Raw genomic sequence first — 23,661 nt, forward strand, 5'->3', positions numbered from 1 at the left:
CTCTTGCAAAAGGTGGAGTTTTCAAGAAGATGTTATAGGGCTTTATTTTTAAACATAGATGTATATCTGTGGCTCAGCATATATTTATGCAAGGGACACACTGGCACTAGAAGTATTTCAACGGCCTCAAACAATGGCTCATTACACTTCCACCAAACTTCAAAGAAAACGTCTATTGATTTCAGTATAAGCGGTGCTAGCTCAGTGCTTAGCCCTTTAGAAAAATAACACTTATGCTTAATATGTTCATGTTTTAAATACTGGCTTTCTCAGGATACTGCTATGCTTGAAACTTTTGCCTTTTGATCACCTATTACAATCTGAACCACACTCATAAGTAGAATTCCTGCCACACAAGAGCTGGTCTAACTGAACTAAATATCTAACTGATGTAATCAAGATTGCAAGTGACATTATTGCAGCTAACAGCAAAAATTGTTGTCTTAGTAGAGCTCTCATATAACAGACTGCCTTTTCAGAAAACTTCACCATAAGAGGGATTAAGCATTAAACCACTGTCACAGAGAGATTAGGGACACATGCACACGTGCCTGAAGCAAATGTTCATTTGCAGGCAACTGTGTTCCTGTAGAAAGATTGACAGGCCAACTAATTTCTCCTAAACTGTTATAGGTTCAGCTATTACTTGGCAAGATGAGCAGATAAATTCAGTTACAGATGTCTACTGCCGTCCATGGCATTCTCTCTATAATACAAACCTATAGTTAATGTAAAACTGATCGAAGAAAGGCAACTTGCTACCTCGTGTGCTGAACAGGCAGACTATGGCTTAAAATGGTTGTAGGAAAAGGCAGTGAGGGAAATGGAAGTCAGAGGAAAAAATGAAACACCAGCAATTTAGCAGTGGTTATTCTCTAGCAGTGAAAATTCAACATGCATTCTTAAGCCTTGGTTTACAAGAGGCAAGGATTGGCCTTCCTCATCTCTGTGCCTGAGCAGCAGCTTTGTGGGCTTGTAGCAACTCATTTTTCCATAAAAAAAAGCAAGATACAACAGTGACTTGAATGTTTAGCAGTTTCCTACCTGTAGATTGTCCCAGGTGTAAATGCATATACCTAAGGCAGATACATATGGTTCTCAGTATCTTTCTTTGTGTTGGAGAATGGTGGAGTTTTTTCATCAGTGTGAAAAGGAATTAGAATCTAATAGCATTTCTAAAGATGACCAGTTAAATTGGAATTGTAATAAGCTTTCTGTACATAATGAAAACCATCTAAAACTTAATTGTGTGATTAAACTGAGTTATTCTGGTAACAAACTGATAAGTATCTTTTAATGACCCTATAAATCAAACCTGATCTAAATGCTTTTTAATACCTCACCTGAATTTAAGGAGGATATTCCCTTTGATTATTTGTTTGTCTCAGAAATTGGTTCTGAAATTAGCATATTGTGTTGTTTCCATTATTAACGTGATTCCTATACATAATTCTGTTGCATATATGCTTTGTCATCATCGTGGAAGACAAAAATAAGATATCATTGTTAATTGTATTTAGCATTTCTATATTTCAAATCTACTACTTGGAGTTCATAAGGATTACACTGTGATCAACCAATCCTGTTATCCTCTCAGATTAACATGAAGAATTAACAGATTCATAAACTAGAAACGACAATTACATTTTATTCAGACTGCCTAATTTCTGCTAGATTTTGTTTATTTAGGTGGACTTTTTTTTTTTCTCTGTCTCAGAAGGTGATTTAGACTATCATTTCTCAAGCACTGCTTAATTCCGAGATGCCTAGAAACAATGAGTGTGTGTGTTTTGGCTGCAGAGTTATTGAGAAAGTCTTCTGAGCATCTCAGAAATCAGGTATTTCGGAGAGTTAGGTTAGCTGTGAACACAAAGATGACTGGAAAGATACCTAATCTCTGCCCAAGTCCCAGTGTGCACACATTCTCTAAGATTTACTCTGATCATATCTAACTTGAGTTATAGGAAGAATAATTCAAAATGCCACTGGAAAATGATGAGAAAACAGCTTTTGTGTAGTGTTCTGGAAAGGAAACCCAGGAACTAAACTTTTCTTAGGCTGTCTCAATCTGAACATCACAAAACTGTTTCTTCAGTTTTCTATAAATACAAAATCTTCAATAGCACGTGTAACTTTCATGCTAAGAAATAGCTTCAGGTGGGCTTAATTCCACACTTCTTTGCAGTTTGTCCACCCTACAGTGGGAATGCAAGGAATACATGTCACTGACTATTGCATATTGCTGTTTATATGCTCAGGTGAGACAAGCTCAGTGGCTTGTTGAGCATTCAACTTCAAGCACATGTACAGGAATGTAGCTAAAATATGCATTTATGTTCAGTGGCAAAAAAATTGCTTAGAAACCATTTGAACTCTTATATAAAGGAATTTTTCCAGCTGGTTCCTAATTTTGAAATCATGAGTTTATTATTATCACCACTGGACTGAGAATAAGCAGCCAAATAAATAAATAAATTTTTTCTCTTTCTGGAGGTACTCAAAATGTGGGGGCTATTTATAATTTAATGTGGTGAAAATGTAGGTTTTTAAAATAAAAGTGCATTTTTACACAGTCCTTTCTGATCTCTCGTTGTAAGTGATTTTACATACCATAGGAACATGCTGGAGATTTACTTTTCATGTTATAAACCAAGTATTGCTTATGACAGGTTAGGAAGTAGTACGTATGCATACAGTCACTACTACATTGATAATTTTTATGCAATATAGTCAACTGAATGCTTTTAAAGGAAAATTATGAGAAATATTATGAAAAATACTGCTTTCCTGGAAAGGTTATTGAAATCAGCTGGAAGCAATCAATTCACTTCTGTAAGCTTTCAATTAGTTCTGGTAAACCCTTCAGAGGATTTTTAACAAAAAATGAAGTAACAGTCCAGAACAAATAGCAAGTGGTCATAGGAATGAGGAGACTATTTCCTGCACTGTGAAGTAGGGATAAGAGGGCAGGATTACATGTTAAAAATAGAAATCTTTACTAGAAAAACAAGAGGTGAAAATCAAATCCTGACAACAGGGCAGGCACAATAAACAATATATTACATGTTAAAAATAGAAATCTTTACAAGGAAATTAAAAAGATGAATAGAAGAGAGAATATAAAAAAGTAACTAGTATCATAACATCAGAGATAGTCCATCAAGCAAAAAATGGAAAGTCATAAAATGTTGAGCAAAGGATATAGTGTAAACCATGTCTTCAAAATAACTATGTAATTTTGTTTTGGTTTAATCATCAATAATATGGTTGCAGACTAAGGCACTTCATATAGGTCATCCTGAAGAACATACAGTGTATAGAGGGAAACGCTAATGTCTCAAACAGGAATATGGTGAACTAAGGATACTGTAAAGTATGTTACTCTCATGTCAGTCATCTTTTGTTAAGTGTGGAACACTGCTTAAGCTCACAGATAAAAACAGAGATTGGATGGACATATCAACATGAAAAAGGAATTCATTGTTGCTTACAAACAAAACCAAAATGTATTACTTGCATTTGTTTTAATAATTGTTTCTTTTGTTAGGAATTTTAATCATGGTGTTTTAGCAGCACAATATTTGTGGAAACAAAATTGAAAGCTTCATGTGGGAATCATATATAAAAAAAGCTCCAGGTCTGCATGCAAAATTATTCACAGTATTTATTTTTGCATTTATCCTGGAACAGCCATAATCAGCAATTCTGAGCCACACTGAACAGTCTGATTTGTATGATCTGCGTCAAGAATCTGACTATACAGAATGGTTCATTGTTAACTCTTAGGAAAATAACTAAATGCTAAAAATAAATACAAAAAAGATGAAAGACATACAGAAGCAGATTTGTGTTAACTGAAACATAAAGAGGGAAAACATAGGATAATTACATTGCACATTTATGTTCATTGTAAACTGGCTTTGGATTTCCAATAATGTTCACATGACATGGATTTAAGTGAAATATTATTACAACACCTGTGATTTTTATTTTCAATGTATATTCTTCACAGGAGGAATTTGTAGCATTCCAAGATCATGAATTTTATTGCTAACATTTCTCTGAGCACAATACATTCATATCCCTGTCCTCAACAAATATATTTTATATATTTATTTCCAGGGTTTATTTTTCTGTGAACATCAGTCATAGAGTTACAGAACAAAGTAGAAGTACTTAACTTCAGGCACAGCAAAACTTCTTGATTATTCTGTTTTGACTGAGTGAAGTCCAACGTCTGAACTTTTTTAATTTTTACAGTAAGTTATATTAAACAATTCTTTTCTGCAAGTAATGTAAATGGTTTCATGAAACTAGGCTATTCAGCTGTATGGGAACTGGAAAGAGCTTGCAGCATCTGCATCACAGCTGGAAGCACAAAGGGAAAACTTTCTTCTGTGTTTAGAAATTGCTAGGTAAATGAGGAGAGTATGTAACCATGTCTCCTTACATCAAGTGTAGGCACTTTAGATGCTGCAGTACATGACTGTCCCCCTGCATGCTTTTTTCAGTCTTCTGAGAGCTCTTTCATCTAGTGAAGCAAGACTCAATCTCTCTGTCTTCTGCCACACATGTAATAAGTACAAAGATTCAAAATGCAAAAACAGTCTCTTTTTTACAGCTGACAGTAAAATGCATTACTGTTAATATTTCCTCTGCTCCCTACCAAACACTGCTCAAATATCCTCCTCTTATTCTTCTGTTGAACAAGCTTGAAGACCCAAAAGATCCAAATCATCCTACTGAGATGTTTCTGCATTAATTTAACTATCATATCCAAGTCTCACATGAGTCAAGATAATTTTTTTTGGAAATTATAGTTTGAGGAGAGGGAAGAATACTGATAAAGTAACTTTAAAAAGACAGCATTGAAAAACATGGAATAAAAGCCCATAATACTAACAAGATTACCCTGAAGAGTCAAAGAATTGGTAAGAGAGCTGGCAAATGTGCTTGCCTTTTATTTTTGAAGACCGTCTACACTGTAAAACAACTTTGAAAAAAAGAAACGAAGAAGAAAAATTACTTAATGTAAGCATCATTAATTAATCTTGCATTGTTTAGGATGCTCCAAGTGAGACAGAGAGGCTTGCTCAAATTTGTGGGAGATGATTGAAATTCTAGTTATGACTGGAGGGTCTTCACTGCCTATCCTCCACTGCAATGCTGACTTTAATTACCAGCCTCATGGAAATACTTTTTAATGCACTTCTTTCATGTCACAACTGCCTTCCTACTTCTATTGCATTGTTATTGCTCCCATCTGTCCAAATTATGCTATTGAGACTATCATATATTTTATAGGAATAACATATGTATATATATATAGCACGTAAGTTTGCTTGCTGTCGTTGTTTGTAAATAGACTCTTTCATCAGGATCACTGAATTTCATAGTTTCTTGGTACACTCCTTTTTTAAGCATTTGCAGCTTGAAATACAGCTTTAATCATAGAATCATAGAATAGTTAGGGTTGGAAAAGACCTTAAGATCATCAGGTTCCACCCCCCCTGCCATGGGCAGGGAAAATTCACACTAAGCTGAAAGGAGAATGATATTGTGAGGGGGATTTCCTCCTGCTTTATTGCATTCTTTCTCTCATTTAATGCTGCTGCCTTTTTCAGAAGAGATGTATTTAAAAAAATCACATAACACAGGCAGCAAAAATGCAAAAGCACCTTTGCATCTTAATATTTCTTTTTATAAACTGTGTAAGGACAGGATCTTCCCAGAAATACAACTCTTATAGAAACACCAAACACAAAGAATGTGTACAGGGTAAGGTTAACAATGATTCTGTCAAAGCAAAGATCCTAATGACCCTTAACACTAAACAGAATCAAGCCACATTTAAATAAGAATGGTTGAAATGCCACAGTGCAACCCAACACATACCATGAATCTTGCCCAATCACTTATGAATAAAAGTTACATTCCAACTGCAATTATGGTCCTTCTCCAAAAGAAAGAATTTTTTATAGACAATTTCACCTACTGGTGACAACCTTCAATTTACTGGATACCAAAATGCCGTTTCTTTTTCTATAGCTTAAAATAATCTATGTAATGTTAAATTGCACCTCATTCATGCTGTTCTTGATATCCTTCTGAAAAGAAGGTAATTCAAAGCAGAATTTATATTTTGAAGAAAGAAAGAAAATAGCGGAGTCAAAAGATTTTTCACTGCTGGAGAGTGACCACAGCACTTTGCATCCTACTGACATAGCGAGTTACAACAAACTTGAATGTATGCAACTGAGTGAGAGAAAATTAAGATATGGGAACACACACAAGGAGACTTAAACACTGTAATCAGGTTTTTAACTGAATACCTTTCCTGGAAGTATCAGACTGGTTAAACCACAACTAGAAGAAATATTAATGTCTTCTGTGCGATACAGGTCTAGAGGACTGCTGGATTCAAAGGACAAGAGATCATTCCAGAAGCAAAGAATTGTTCCTTGATTTTAAGATTGTTAGGAGGGAAAGGAACAAATGCTAAGTTTTAACAATAAATACTTCAGAAATCAAACCATATATAGATCCAGATAATCTCCACCTTTGTTATACTTAATTTTCATAGAATCATAGAATGATTTGAGTTGGGATGGACACTGAAGATTATCTAGTTCCAACCTTCCTGTTTTTATTATATGGAAAATAGATAGGACAATTGAGTGGGTGCTCAAACAGTCGGATCATAATTTTTGAAGAGTTCATGTGAGAAAACACTTCACGCATACTCACTATGCTTTATTAGCCCCTCCCTGATGCTCAGCAATTTATTTTTTTTTTCTGAAGAACTGCATCCCAAAAGAGCAGGAGCAACAGCATCACTATTACAAAATATTTTTTGTTACTTCAGCAGCCTGAAGAGACAATTGGAAGGGTTCTAAAGAAGCACTTGCAAACCTTGTTAGAATCCCAGAGACTCTGAAATCTAGAAGAGCAGATTTAATACCTGTGTTAGGACTCCTGCACCTTGCAAGCTGTGCTAATGCAATGCGGTGATTTAGTCCTCTTACTACTGCAAACACCTTTATGAGGTCCCTGCAAACCCACATATATCAGATAAAGCTTGCATTTATGCTTAAACTGTGTAAATGTTTTTAATTGGAAAAGGCCTATACTCTTTATGCATGTATTCCCATACCACAGGTCCAGTTCACTTGGGAGTATGGATCTAGATGTTCAGCAAGTAGCTTCTTTATATAACAGTATAGAGGTGCTTTAAGTTGCAACTTAAATAAAAATCAATTTATCTTCTCTGTCTTCATACCATAAAATATCTCATTTAGAATAAAGTACCTAGTTTATGATAAGCACATTCTTCGGACTCCGCTCACTGATTCTAATGGGCACTTAGCTACCACCATGCTAATAGACACTGCATTTAGAAAACTATACCAGAAATCTTGATCTTAAATTTGAAACCACCTAATGGGAAATGCACCCTCAGATCTGAGAAAATAATTGACTTGAGAATTTTACTAGCCAGGAGAAAGTGATGATATGCTGTTTAATTCTGAGAATTTAAGACTATCACAAATGTTCACTTCTATGCTCAGTCTTCAGAATTTTCCAGTGTTAACAAGGACAATCCCAATTGACAATTAACAATGTAAGAGCAAAATATTTCTTCAGTGAGAATAGAAACATTATGTAAAACATAACATATTTACCTTATGTGAATGAAAAATAAGCTTTCTGGTAGAAAAATGTTCAGGGTCAACTAAATAATCTCTGCAGAATCTGCTTTCCCGTAGTAAAACGTATTAATTATCAGTTTGTTATAATCAAGATCAACTTACACATTACTACTTCCAATTTTCTAACTGTCCTACCATGCTCACAGACTTACTACATGGTCACTGACATACAAATACTGACGTGATGATGCAACTTTCAGAAGCCTTGGGTGTATTAAAATGTACTGAGGTCCTTAGTCACGGGGCACATCAATCTGATGCAAGTATTAAACATACTATTCATCTAAAAATTTGTTATACTTTTTTAACTGATGAAATGGCTCCAGGATTTAAATTATTCATTACTTACCCCTGTTCTTTGAACTTCCAAGAAAATCGCTCTTTGAAATGATTTCTCCCACACTGCCAATTCGCTGCCCAGCTCTACATTGAAATAATGACTCTTGCCATGTCCAACCATAACACTGAAACAATACGGCCTCTGGTCTTCAAGATCAAAGTCCTGATGAATACCTAAATACAAGTTTGCTTGTAGCCAGCAATCGTCAGCAAGCCAGAGCTGAAAGACATGTTTCAGTATATGATTCTTCATCTAGCAAAAACAGTTAAAGCGACATTGTCTTCTGTAAGTAACAGGTACTCAGATACATTATGTCATTATGCTAATAATTACCTTGTACAAATGTTCTGAAAATTAAGTAATAATTTCACAGACAACTTAACTCTTTTGTTCTTATTCACTTTACCCTGTGTCATATAATCCAAGCTACTTGTGCAGTTTCAAAATACAAAGTTACCTAAGCAATATATGCATAATTTAAAAAGACTTCGTAAAACGCTATATTGTTTACAGTGAAAAGAAAGGAAATCCCTGAATTGTCTGAACTCAGTTCAAGAGTTGTGTAGCAGCTTTACAGAAGAATATAACTACTCCATTGTAACTGGGTTCCAATATGTTAAACACTAGGGAATGCATTAATTTATCAAGCACTGAAGGGCTAATTCTGGAAATGATAATGTGAGCTTTCAAATGCCCCCTAAAAGCTGCCAGTGCTGCTCAGCAACTACAAGCGAAGTGAAGTGAGATCCTACCAACACCTTCAAGATGAAGAGAAACTTCATAGTAGTCTTTTATAATTATCCCTGTAACAGAATGTTTTGTAAATGAAAACAAATTCTGACCAGAAACTTTCCAAGACTTCATTGACTATCATACATGTAGAGAAAAATAAAATTAAATAAAAAAAAAAATGCAAACATATCTGTGTACTTTCAGATGGGAACTGAAAATATTGCTTGTCCTGGTCAATTACTGAAAACATAAACTAGCAAATATAACATTCTGCAATTTACCCAAGTCAACCAAGTTAACTGTAAACTAAGGATGTTTTGTGGGGCACCTCAGAAGCAGCCACCAATGTACACAGTACTTTGTTGTTAAAAATGGCCCTACAGCTATCCGAGAGCAGTCTTCAAGGAATTCAAAACTTGTTTTACGATGATCCTTTAGACTGCTGAAAGTGAAGTGGAATGAAATACCTATATATAATCTGATGCTCAGCAGCTATGGAGGGACAGGTTTTACATCTGTATCTGCTTCACAACTCAATGCCACTCATTCTGGCTTGCAGAGTATTATATTAATATCTTTACTTTGTGTGTGAAAATGAGACGTGTGAAAATACCAAGTAATAAAACAAAATCAAATGATTTTAAGACAGGTGGCTTTTAAAAATGTGTCTAGTATTCTAACCCCTGAAAAATACAGGTTTTCAGCAACAGCTTCAGTGAATATATAGTATGAGGCAAGGTACAGGAAGAAACATATGTGATAAAAGTGATTATGGTTTCAGTCATCTGTTTGTTACTACTAAAAGTCCATGAATAAACTACAGCATAAGATATATGCATGATTGTAAATGCAAGTGTGTACCTATACGCATGTATACACACACACAAATCTAAAACATAGCAAACATTTTGTTTTAAAATGTAATTTCCGTATTGGATTTATTGGATTCTTATTTTTCATGTCTAACTATTGTGTCATAATAAACACAGATGACAAGGTGTGTAACAGATGCTCCTCTCCTTAAAACCCACCTTTTGTGGAAAGATCCAATAGCAGTCTCCACCACAGCTTTGCACTAGTTCGAACTAGCTTCTGAAACTACTTAGGAATACTCTTCCCAAATGGCAGTTTTTACGACGTAAACTCCATCTTTCAGTCTCCAGTGTACAAATCCTAACTGCTTAGGATTTGTTCCTATCTTTTTGGATTTGCTCAGTTTGCCTCACTGTCATTTATGCCACAGAATCAACAGAAAAGAGGTTAAAGAGTTGAATTTGAGGTTTTGCACTTTAACTAATGTATTCATGAAGACTGGCAATTAAGTATTCATTTGCTAAAATGTCAAGAACATTAAAGAGTTGAATCCTGGGTAGTTTATTTCCCACTGCTTTTTGTTAATGAAAAAGTAGCACAGTATTTGCTTTAAGGATAGATTGAAAATATGAGAATATGCAAGGAAGGACTGAGTTTTAAAGCAGTAGCAGCATTTAAAGAAGAAAAAATCCAAAACTCAAACCACAGCAAAATTTTTTCAAGAGACACAATGAGTTTATATTTCATTGTTGCCTGACTTATTTATCAGAAGAAAGTAAATTTTAAAATAGATTAATGGACAGAACCTCCCCCTTCCACCCCAACCCATTCCCACTCAATGATTGCAGGTTTACAACAGAATAAGAACAGGTAGTGATGAGCTGCAAAACTGGCAGCTGACATCAGCAGAAGCTCTTATAGCAGCTTGTTAAAGGGACTGATAACTCTCTAAAATGCAGATGTAGGCTCATTTGAGAGATATTTTTTTTGTAGATTTCTATCAAATTCCCTGTGCTCCTTGATCTGCTCTCTGTTGGTTGTGTGCTCCTTTTTCTGTCGGCTGTAACTTCATCACTTTTTCAGTTTCTTTTTTTTTTTATTTAGTTTTTGAATCAGTCAAAAAAACTGGTGCAGAAAGCATGCCCGTGTTTCTGTAAGTCAGTTTGGGACAATTAGTTTGAGCAATCAGGACACAGAACCCCCTGTCACCCCATTCTTTGAAGAATTTGGATGTTTAGGGCTACAGAGAGCTCCTTGCTATGGTGAACAGGGCAATAAAGGAGAATGGAGTGCTATTATTAGGTCTATGAATTTTTTGTTTGTTTGTTTCCTTTTATTTTTTTCTTTCTGTAAATTGTCCTGAATAACTATGTTGAATCCGGAAGAAAACCCAACCCAAAAAACTTAATCTGTTCTCCTTTGGTGCAATGTTAGGTCAGGATCTGTACAGGTAACAGAGCAACAGCCTTCCCTCTCCACATTAGTACAGGGTTGAAGGATGAACAGCAGAGAGGACAGCAGCTGGTGAGAAATAAAGCTGCTTTGTAATTTTTCAGTGAAAACAGCATTTTATCTGTGTGATAAACACATAAATGTATTGGCTTTCACAAATCATAGGTGTGGTTATGTGGATATAACTGACCAGTTTACAATAACAGAAACAAATCTCGCTAAAGACACAAGATTAGACAACAAGTTAAAAAGGGCCAGAACTCTAGAGTAAAACGGAGTCACATAGCAAAAGAATTTGTAAAGGTAAAAGAAAGAGGGGAGGGGCTTGATATAAGAAAAGCTAGTGCCTGAAAATCATAGTTAAAGTACTTTTTAGCTTAACTGAGGTTGTAGAAAGAGAACAATGTTTATGTTGTAAGTCTGTGGAATGTAGTGGCTGCACTAAACATGAGTTAATTGTTTCACACTAGTCTTCTAAAGTATCTTTAGTTTTAAAGAACAACGTTTGTGTTGTAAGTCTGTGGTGAGATAACAGGATTTAGTGGTCCCACTAAACATGAATGACTTATTTCACACCATCCTTCTGCTTATCAGTTAATTTAGAGACAGAGCCTCTCAAACATCTGCCAGCTTGGGATACCCCTTGTCTGTCCATCCTGCAATAAATTTTGCAGGAAAGTCACACTGTTTTAAATCATTTATAGTTATCAGAATTGCAGATATGGCTGGTTTCAGCTAGTTGTGTGATTATTGGGGCGTCCAACTGTGCCAAAGGTGAAATGTACACTGTGAGGAAGACTGCTTACTTCATCTTGAAGACCCTTGAAGACCCCTAAAGACCTCTACTCACAAGAGGAAGACTGCTCACTTCATCCTCAAGACCCCTGCTCACAATCACCCAAGAGCAGTGCACAGATGCCAAGAGGAGGGGACTTATGATAATAAGTTCCAGGAGCTAGTTATAATATTCCCTGCCTATATGCAGGAATTATGAATATGCATGCAACTAATGTAATAGTGAAAGTATATAAACCTGTAACAAATGCTAATCACTCGTGCGTCTGGCTACAGTCATGTGCCCAGCACTGTTGCTTTTGCTTTATTGACTTTGTCCCTCAATAAAACCTCATTATCCTGTTTAGAGGAGTGAGTCCATATTTCACAACCTAAAAGACCAATATTTTTGTTTGTTTGCTTGTTTGTTTTTTCCTGGTAATATGTTTGGTTTTACTCTCTTAGGCTCTCATCTTAGCCTTACCTCACCTGCAAAGCAGTGTTTGATTAGCAGGTAGAGAAATAAATTAATCTGTCAGATACAACTTATTAGAAAATATCTTCTGTAAGTCAATTCTTTAAACAGACTACTGAGGTTTTGACCAAAATCCTTTCATGGAACAAGTTAAACAGAAAGCATGACGCTGTCTCTAGGTGGTGGAATATAATGAAGAATTCTGTAGCACACAAATACACCATGTTATCCTTTGGTCAAACCCACTATAATATTTGGAAATTACACGTGATCTGAAAAGGACATAATTTAATACTTCTAATTACTGAAATTACTAAAGTATCTTTGTATAGATCAGGAATTACAGTAATAGCAATCTTCATCACATTCACTGAAAAATCTGACCCACTAAGAAAAATGTGATATCCAGCTTCATTATGCTTAGCTGATGCCTTTATACAACCAGCTGTAATATTGACAATTTTCTTCAAAATGGAAGCATTTTAGTAACTTGCGGACTTGGAGCTTAGTCCATTTTCTCATCCTTAGATAGCTAATGTACTAGCAATTACAAATACTTTTTTTTAACAACAGATGCCCTATTTGAATGTTACCTGCTCCTAGTTTAGATTAACTTGAGTTTACAATTAACAGAAAAAGGCAAGCTTTCTTTACTAAATAATATCATTGTAATTGTTAGGAAACCTACCTTGTGAATTTTAAATAGAACCTCACAGAGGTTATAGATTTTTTCAGCTCGTACCCAGTCTAGTGTGCTTACCTACAATATCAAAAGAAAACAATAGGAACACATTCATTACGCTAAAATCATGTACAGATAAAAAAAATAAATATTTCTCCCATCATTGTTCTATGGATGTTCTAAGTATAATATAGGCAAATTACTATATTTAATATCCACCATTTAGAAAAGACTGTCAAAGAGCATTCAATTTTTACAGAAACAGCATCTACAGGAGTCTTACTATAATTAGATGATTTTCTTTAGAAGATATTTAATTGATTTTTTTTCCCATTATTACTACAGTATGATGGAAACATCTTTGTAATCTCTTTGACGAGTTATATATTTATTTTCCAGTATGCTAGCACAGAAAAACCAGAGTATCAAACCCAGTCATACAATCTTACAATCTTACAAAAATCTTACAATCAAAAGACCAAGATGCCTTCCTAATTTCATATTTGAGTTTACATACACTAAGGCACCAATATCTTAATCTTTATACTAGAAACTGAAAAGGGCGGTGATTGCAAAATTTGAACTTAAGAGTGTAAACTGTGCGCTTAATAATGGACATAAAAAACAGTTTTGCTTTTCTTTTGATTTCGTTACTCTATCCTGTTGACATGATAGGCTGCTAAAATTTAATGATTAGAATATTTGAAGTTTCCCCTAAATTCTAGTTCATGATATAATGTAATACCTGTTTTCTTTTAAAAACAGAACCTAGCCTATGTTGTTCCATAAGAAAAATACAAGGGGAATATACATTATTTTGCTTACATATTTTTGAGCAAAATTGTAGCTCTCGGTGAATGCACAGGAATGGTTGCATATGTGAAGAATGTGACTAAACTGTAACTCTGAGGCTTTTAATACATGGGTATAAGTGTTTTGGTGACTCTAAGAGCAACTGGAATACTGCAGCACATGCAGCTTTTTCCTGTTACTGCTGCCTCCCAAAATGAAGAAAACAGAAAAAATAAATTATTTAGCTAAAGCAAAATTAGGCTGTAAAACATCTGGCTTCTGTGGATGAAACTTAACTAGGAAATACTATGACATTCAGTATCACGTTCTTTTTCTCTGTATTCACAGTGGCACATAGTTCACCTATAATAATCTTGTTCCTGATGTTTTGCATGAAGATCAACATGGGCTTTTTTTTTTAAATTTATTTTTAAAGTTGAATTTCCAGGTCCTTGTAAATTCTAAACCATTAATCAAAATTATAATAAAATGCTGAAAATCTAAACCAGCACAGCACTTAGGAGCAGACTGATGTGACTTCTATTGTGGTTAAATGTTATTTCAGAGTGCTGTTGGAGGAGTAATGTGAGCTTTATTTCTAATCTTACATGCTGTTATGTCCACTACAACTGAAACTAATTATTGAGTAGATCTCACAGCTATGTGTTTCAAAGCAGTGTTTCAGAATTTACCTGAATTCTTTCTTCTAATGAGGAAACCATCCCACCTAAATTTAGACATCAACAGTGTCTAATCTTAACAACCTAACCTAATTCTTGATAAACTAATCTTAATGCCAACATATTGGGAAAGAAGAAAAAAACAAAAACCAAACAAAAAAGGTAGCCCTTTCTCCCAGTTAGTCTCTAACTTTAGATTAGATCTTTATCTTTGAGATGACTAAATTTATTTGAGATGAATCACCTACTGCAAATGGGACTGAAGACCTCTGGAAAAGCAAGTTCTATCACAACATCTTTTCAGGATATAAACGGACTCGTAGGGTTCTCCATTTGACAGTTCTTATATTTTAACAATCAAACGACATCTCTTGAATACAATGCATGTGATAGAGTATGTAAAACCATGTTATGTACTTTCTCTTTCCGCTTTATTATGAGCAATTTCTTATCATAGATTAAAGCTTGAAACATTACATATTGTTAACTTAAAAAGTCCTAAGTACCATTTTAAAGGAACTTCATCAAATTTAAATTTAATGTTAGCTGTTTTAGAAAATAAAAACAATTTCAGGTATGGTACTTGTCCTCCCATCACGTCATAAAATATGTTAGTTTTCAGTCATAGATTTCTAATTTTTAGATTTCTGTTACTTTTTTCTCTCTAGGAAGGTCCATTCAGGATTTTATCTGAGTTCTGTTTTTAAGTTTTGTTACACGTAAGAAATAAGACATGCTTAGAAATAACTAAAACTGAGTAATTATAAAGCTGATTCATACAGAAATATTACACATTTAATCATGCTCACATACAGCAAGTACTGCAGGTTTTTGCTTAATTGTACTTACAGGGAAATATTTTTCAGTTTGATGAGTGTTTTGAAAAGAAAATTATTAAATAATACAGGCTTTGGCCCATTACTTTTGGTCCTCAAAAGACATCTTCATGCTCATTGCAAAATGAGATTTATAGCCTAGAATGCTGGCTAGTTCATTATTTGGTCTTGAATTTCTCAAAGGGAAAGATCTTTTTAATCTATCTCAGTTAAAAGTAGGAGAATCCTTCATGCCTATCAGTGGTTAGACAAGATATAAAAGCATAAACACTGACTTAATCTGCTGTTTATGAGACTGAATTTAATGATTCAGACTATAACCTAAAAGCTGTTGGGACATGACTGAACTTTCATTTGCTCATATCCTTTGTTTTGATTCCTGAAGACTAATTTAAACTATTAGGGTTCTTTGCTGCTTCTAATGCTGCTACCACGAATAACGGTGACACTGCTGTGCCATTAAATTCACTCTGAATACTTCAGCCTTCTCCCCATTATCCTGTGCATCTCTTTAATCCTTAGACTCTGTAACCTCTTATGACTTTTTCAGCAAAGATAGCTATTGATGCTGGTAACTGCCAGCAGTTACCTATATAAACCAAGAGATTCTTTTATTGAATATGTCAGGGAAAGGCTACTTTACTTATAGCCAAGAGTGAAACAGTCTGAATATCATAGTGTGCAAGGTCATCAGAAGAACATGAATGACATGTTGAGAGGGATTTTAAGGAGGGGAAACAAACATATTACAAAGGGATACTAGAATCCAAAGAGACAGCTGACATTATTTATAATTTTCTCAGAACTATCATAGTATATCCAAGTTCAAAATGTCATTGTTATAAATTGCGTTTAAAAAAAAAATAACAAATGATCTTATACTTCTAGTCAACAAGAAAAAATAGAAAGAACCAGAAAAGTTCACAAAAGTGCAATATCCTTCATTTGCCTTAAAGGATGTTTCAGTTTATTTCAGGCTTCTCTATCTTCATGCATTTAATAACCAGGTAATGATAAGTAACTAAGATAAATAAGATACTGAAATATATTTATTAAGCAATAAGTTTTTCTCATTATTTCCACTTGGAATATAGTTATTCCATACATTGCAATTTCTTGGGATTATTTTAGCATAACAAGGTAATTATTTTTAGTAAAGCATTTGACAAAATGTTTTGAAAAATAAATATTTAAAATGTGTCACTTAATAAGACATACTTTCACTCATACCAGTTTAGTCCTGAAAGAGCATCAAAAATAATGTAAAAATTCATGGAAGTACAAATTAGCATTCACTGAGCTTCCACTTTAACTCTTGTTTATCTAATATATAAATTTGTGACCAACAGTAGCTGAATGTTATTGTTAGAAATTTGATGGATGGACTAGCCAGTGGATAAAGAATTAGCTGGATGGTCACATGCATCAACAGCTCAATGTTCAATTGGAGACCAGTAACGAGTGGTGTCCCTCAAGGATCAGTGTTGGGACTGATCCTGTTCAACATCTTTATCAGTGACATGGACAGTGGGATTGAGTGTGCCCTCAGCAAGTTTGCCAATGACACCAAGCTGTGTGGTTTGGTCGATACGCTGGAGGGAAGGAATGCCATCCAGAGGGACCTTGACACGCTTCTGAGGTCGGCTGATGCCAACCTCATGAAGTTTAACCATGGCAAGTGCAAGGTCCTACACCCGGGTAGAGGCAATCCCAGGCACAGCTACAGGTTGGGCAAAGAAGAGATTCACAGCAGCACTGGTGTATTGGTCAATAAGAAACTGAACACGAACCGGCTTCAGTGTGCGCTAGCAGCCCAGAAAGCCAAACACACCCTGGGCTGCATCAAAAGGAGTGTGACCAGCAGATCGAAGGAGGTGATCCTGCCCCTCTACTCTGCTCTTGTGAGACCTCACTTGGAGTATTGTGTGCAGTTCTGATGTCCCCAGCTTAAGAGGGAACTGTTTAATCAAGTCCAGAGGAGGGCCATGAGGATGATCAGGGGACTGGAGCACCTCCCGTGTGAAGATGGGCTGAGAAAGTTGGGGCTGTTCAGCCTGGAGAAGAGCAAGCTGCGTGCAGACCTTATAGCAGCCTCCAGTATCTGAAGGGGGCCTACGAGGATGCCAAAGAGGGACTTTTCATCAGGGACTGCAGTGATAGGACAGGGTGGCAATGGGTTCACACTTGAACAAGGGGAAGTTCAGGTTAGATATAAGGAAGAAGTTCTTTACTGTGAGAGTGGTGAGGCACTGGAACGGGTTGCTCAAAGAAGTGGTAACTGCTCCATCCCCGGCAGTGTTCAAGGCCAGGTTGGACAGAGTTTTGGGCTACATGGTCTAGTATGAGGCCCACAGCAGGGGGTTTAGAACTAGGTGATCTTAAGGTCTTTTCCAATCCTAATCATTCTATGATTTTAGGTTTTTATTGGAAGACCAATTGCTTACCTAACACAATGTATTATCCTGGGCTGCATCAAAAGGAGCGTGACCAGCAGGTCAAAGGAGGTGATCCTGCCCCTTTACTCTGCTCTTGTGAGACCTCATTTGGAGTATTGTGTGCAGTTCTGGTGTCCTCAACATAAAAAGGACATGGAACTGTTGGAACAAGTCCAGAGGAGGGCCATGAGGATGATCAGGGGGCTGGAGCACCTCCCGTATGAAGACAGGCTGAGAAAGTTGGGGCTGTTCAGCCTGGAGAAGAGAAGGCTGCGTGGAGACCTCATAGCAGCCTTCCAGTATCTGAAGGGGGCCTATAGTGATGCTGGGGAGGGACTCTTCATTAGGGACTGTAGTGATAGGACAAGGGGTAACGGGTTAAAACTTAAACAGGGGAAGTTTAGATTGGATATAAGGAGGAAATTCTTTCCTGTTAGGGTGGTGAGGCACTGGAATAGATTGCCCAGGGAGGTTGTGAATGCTCCATCCCTGGCAGTGTTCAAGGCCAGGCTGACGAAACCTTGGGTGAGATGGTCTTGTGTGAGGTGTCCCTACCCATGGCAGGGGGGTTGGAACTTGATGATCTTAAGGTCCGTTCCAACCCTAACTATTCTATGATTCTATGATTATGTGATATATTGAATACTTGGGTTTGTAGATATTTGGATATACTATTCCTCTCAAAAAGACTCCAAAATAACATATTTGTAACTCACAGATAACAGTGAGCTGATCACAAAGATAATAAAAAGGAACAAATATAGAAAAACAGGAATTGAAAGTTATAATTTTAAGTCCATAGTGAGAGACTAAAGTAAGAATGTAGAGTTAAAAAAGTGCCAAATATTGCAGTACTTTTTACTTCAGCATGAATTTAGTAGTTCTTAATATTTTAAAAACTGGCATTACATTAGATTTCCGAGAATAAACAAACTTCTAACATCTAGTTTTACCTAGTTAGTCCAAGTAATCTCAAATATACTTAGCTTTAAAAGTCTGTTAATCATTGATTTTAATTTGTAAAGTAATCATTTAAAATAGAGAAAACAATAAAGTTAAATTCATTTTGGCACATGCATGTAGTAAACAAAGAACTGAAAAAGTTACTTCCTAGTAGAGAATTCTGCAACTATAATATAGGTGTAAAAGACTTCCATGACTATTCAGGTATCAGCACTAAAGGATTGACTAGACATGAGACATAAATATGGGGTGCATGTAAAAGTGAATCATACTTCCAGACTCCTTAGAGTCAAAGGGAGCTAATATGTTGGAATTTCTGTGAACAGTGAATCTGTATGTAGAATTCTCCAGTGCCCCCCATATATATATATATATATATATATATATATATATATACACAAGTAAAATAGAATACATTTAAAGAGTAAAACTTAGGGGAAAAAAAAAAAAGATCAAAATGGCTGTAGTACTTATTACTGGAATACAGAGAATGCTGCATTATCTGACAATTAAGCTGAAACATCTGACCCACCTAGAAGTATTAAAAAGGTTTAGGCAAAAGATTAAATAGTTTTAGTTCAGGAGCAATTAATTTCACTGGTTTCTCCACTCTTCAATGGAAAACAAATGAGCCAAGTATAATTAAAAAAAAAACAAAAACAAAACAAACCACAAAAAACCCTAAAAGATATTGAAAAGGAAAAAAAAAAATTAAGAAATGTTCTTGAGATGAACTATGATATAGCAGTGTAAGAAGTCTAAATTTTTCCAAACCAAATTAAACTTGATGGTACAAAACACACACTAAAGAGCAGTCATATCCTAGTAAATATGTAAACAAATTTAAATGAAGAATTGTGTGTAGAGTTAGGAAGTTCACCAAAAGTATTCACGGTTACGTCTACACTCTCCAAGTCATTGCTACCTCTTTCCTAACACGTTACATTGACATTATAATGTATGAAATTACAAATACTTAGAACTTATATAGCAGTGCTCTCTAACATTCAAAGCACTGCTCATGTGCTAATTACATTATATGAGCAAGTTTCTTCTCTGTAGTGTTTTTACAGGTGGAACGATGTTTGTTACTTTCACATAATTCTTGTATTTCTTCCTTTTCTTAAAACTGTAAGCACCACATGGAGTGATTGCTTAGCTGCCTTCACATAAACCACTTCAGGGCTATTTATTTAATCATGCTGAAAAAAGATAGTTTTGTAATTAAGGATAACAAAACAGATACAAAGATATGGCTACTTTGAAGACTTGATTGTAAAAGCCAGTGAACTACGTGGAAGACATAAAAATGAACCAGTAAAAACCTCCCATATATATAACCTGTATTCCATAAAACCAGAACATTGCATTTTTCTGGAAATTTTCAGTGACGTAAAAAAGTAGTTTCGTTTTGGAGGACAGTTTTGAATACTGTCTCCACAATTTCTTCTAGAATGTGAATCCAGAACCTTTTCAAGATCTGAAAACTGACAGAAATGTATCAGATGCTTTTAGGATGTAATAAAATACTGCTTGTATATTAACATTGACACAATAATAACTTCTATTCATTCAGCTGTGTTTTTTGCATCTGAAGTTTTCGGAAATGTGTCATAATTCTAATACACCAATCTGTAAAGGAAATTTCTTAAATACATTCAGATAAGCCACTTTAGGGATGCAGAAAGACCATTCTCTGTTAATCACATAATTCTTGATATTTACTTTTATGGTGAAGCTTCTACATTTTTGGAAACACCATCTGAGATGTTGTTGAAATGGAGTATAAATAGAGTATTATTTTTCGTAGTAATTTCTTTCATATTATAATATCCACATTTTTTCCACTTTCTTTTTTTTTAATTTTTGCCCACGGCTAACTATGTTTTTCATTTTTAACGAAAGTTAGCAGCTGTATTTACATTCATATAATCTTTTTCACGCAATGACATAGAAAAAGAGTAGAAATTGTATCAGATCCTTTTACAAGCAGTTGCAAAGTTATGTGTAAGGTCATTACAACTAAAGATAACTGTAAGTCATCTACTCTGTGCCCACTATATTAATACACTGATACACTACACTGTGCATATACAAGTAGCAGTAACTTTGTAGAAACATATCTGAAATAAAACATGTTAAACTCTAACCTTCTAAAGATCAAGTAAGTCGAAACATCTGTCTTTCTGTGCTAGAGCAATCAATTTTTTAAATACCTTGCCTGCACTAAGCAGAGCAATGCCCAGCCAGTCTCCAAGCAATGGCTACTTTTGAAGACCAAATCCCTGTTTTTCTTGCAGAGCATGATGGTTTATGAGACATAAGATCCCTTTTGGTCTATTTGGGTCTGCTGCCCTGACTGTGTCCTCTCCCAACCCCTTGCCCACTCTCACCCTACTCGCTGGGTGAGCAGTGTGACAAACAGAGAGGAATGCTCTGCAAGTACTGCTCAGCATCAGCCAAAACACTGACTGCTGTACTACACTGTACTACACTGTTTTATCACAAACCCAGTGCCATATGGGCTGCTGTGAAGAAAGTTACCTCCACGCCAGCCATGCCCAGGACATGCCCCGCCAAGGAGCAGGGCAGCTATAGGGACTGAGGGCAGCATTCTCTGGGCACCAGGAACATCCCCATGGGCACGGATGGGCTGAGGCTGGGCCTGGATGTGGGCCCAGAATATTGGAGCCTGTGGCTGGGCATGACAGGACTGTGGAGAGCTGAAGACTGGTCCTGCTGCATTGCTGGGGCAGGGAGGGGCTGAAGTGGGGTCCTGGGTTGTGGGATGGGTTGGGGAGCCCCGTATAAAGGGGTCAGGGACAGAGGTCCCCCCAGGACACTGATAATCAGCTTTCTAGACCAGGTTTGAATTCTCCAGGTGGGTGGTTGTTGAAAACTGCCAATTTCCTGTTTTGTTTTGTTTTCCTATAAATAGAAAGAAAACTGTCAACAGGTTTTATGTTTTATAGGCTCTGCCACACTTACTGGTGTATCTGAGTACTGGGATGACATAAAACATTGACAGAAGCAGTCCCCTCTGTTCATTTTTTTTTGAAAAGCAACTGTTTTCACAAAAATATTGAGCAGAAATACAATAGAGTGTAGTAGATACCGACAAGTAACATAGTATGAATACTACCATTCATCCTCACTTGTCTGTTCTTAGTACAGTGCTGAATATGATGAATGAAGATGTTTATCCCAAATTAGTACTGTGTAGATGGGTAGTTTTAATTATACCAAAAATGTTTCTTTATTGTGTATTTTCAAAAAAAGGTCTGAAAAGAATAATTAAAATTTATAAAGGAAAAGCATTCATGTGGCTTGTTATTTATTTGTTTAATATTTTTTGTATTGTTTTTGCATTTTAATTGGATTGAAATAATGAAATCAAAGCTTAGTTCCTTGACTTAACATATAAACAATTCTTAGAGGGGAAAAACTCCCTCCTTTTCCCAAATCTGTTGTCTCATTTTAAAAAGAATACTATTGGCTACTTACAAATGTTTGAATAGGAATCACTGGATTTAGAAATCAAATTTAAAGAAAAAGAAAATGTTACTGATTGGTTTTCATTTTGGTTCACAAAAAAGTATTGAGGAGTATGCACTTCCCAAAGGTATTGCTGATGGTGCACATGGAAAGGATCATATTCTTTTGAACAGCTGAAGATATGGAGACTGACCACCCTCTGAGCACAACTGGCAGGAAGTCGCATAATGGAAATTAGAACATTGTAATTCCACATTATTTTTTTTATTATTATTATTTGTTTAAAGCAAAGGCTCCCTGGAAAAAAAAAAAAAAAGGAAAATAAGGATAAAGCAATATCATGTGGTAAGTATGGGTCACCTTTTCAGAGTTTGGAATTCTACAGATTATTTCTGTTTTATTCTTTTAAATTAATGTTTGTTAGGGTTTAGAGTTTTTTTCTTTTTAGGTAAGTGTTAGTTAAGTCATCTGTTGTAAGACAGAATTCTCATTACTAGCTATGTAAATTATCAAAGCAAGATGATGTCATCTGTTCAAACTGTACACTTATGACTGGATTCTCTGAAACAGTTCAATCCCTTTCCTGTGTGCAAAATCCACAAGTATCTACTAATAGTTTGGATTGTGTACTTCATGATGGATCTTCTCTTTAAGAGAGTAACTACCAAATCATCACATCTATAAAATACCTTAGAATAAATAAATAAAGAAATATTGGGCCTAACGAACCAGAGAAAAATCTGAACCTGACATCTGTAAAAAGTGAAACACTCCTTATTGGAAGCTCTTTGAACTATCCAGGTACAGTAGGGCTTTCATAGGACCTTGGACGAGGTTAAATATCTAAAGCTTATTGAAATACAGTGACATCTATGGTTTTAAGTTCTTCTGAAATCTCAGCTGACAACATCACTTTGTAAGGAAAAACAAATCCAGGCATAACAAACAAGTTTCCATTTATAATGAAACTGTCACAAAAATACAACTTTTTTTTTTACCGGTGGAGTGCTGAAAATATAGAAGGATGAACCCTTCAGTGCAAGAAACTTAAATTTGTAGAGTTGAGATGAATCAATTCCTTCAAGTCTCTCATTTACCCATCCCATATGTATGACCTGTAAAAGAAAATAACTGAAAATTAGAGCTCTATTTTTCGTTGGAGCATAAGATATATCTGAATAGGTCAATTCTTTCCACAAAGAAGAGTGGTCATATTACAAAAGGATGTATCATCCACTTCTCCACATTTGCCTTCCCACCAGTTCTATAGTCTTAAAGTACATGGTAACACACCAATCTGTCAGAATTCCTTGAATAGACCTTACAAGTACAGATTATCTGAATCTGGTCTGAAATAATTACCATTGTAAAAGCTACCTGTGTATGTCTCAGCAGACTCCCACTTGAGCCAGCAAAACGGGTGTACTGAAATATTTCAGTCAGCAGTTTATAAAAAACATGTTCCTACATTATCTATAGCACA

General features: G+C 35.5%; 1 protein-coding gene across 1 annotated transcript in view; it reads right to left on the reverse strand.

Annotated features, from left to right (window-relative positions):
- SNTG2 (syntrophin gamma 2) overlaps nt 1-23,661 on the reverse strand; it is a 60,107-nt gene that overhangs the window by 22,552 nt on the left and 13,894 nt on the right. Inside the window, exons 2-4 of the mRNA XM_062634609.1 lie at nt 23,177-23,293; nt 12,984-13,055; nt 8,059-8,268 (exon numbers count right to left, since the gene is read on the reverse strand). Of these exons, the coding sequence (XP_062490593.1) occupies nt 8,059-8,268; nt 12,984-13,055; nt 23,177-23,293 (399 nt within the window). The remainder of the gene's footprint in view (nt 1-8,058; nt 8,269-12,983; nt 13,056-23,176; nt 23,294-23,661) is intronic.

Source organism: Pezoporus occidentalis, unplaced genomic scaffold (assembly GCF_034315485.1).
Source record: "Pezoporus occidentalis ecotype Australia unplaced genomic scaffold, CSIRO_AGI_Poc_V1 ctg43, whole genome shotgun sequence".
NCBI classification, from domain to species: Eukaryota; Metazoa; Chordata; class Aves; order Psittaciformes; family Psittacidae; genus Pezoporus; species Pezoporus occidentalis.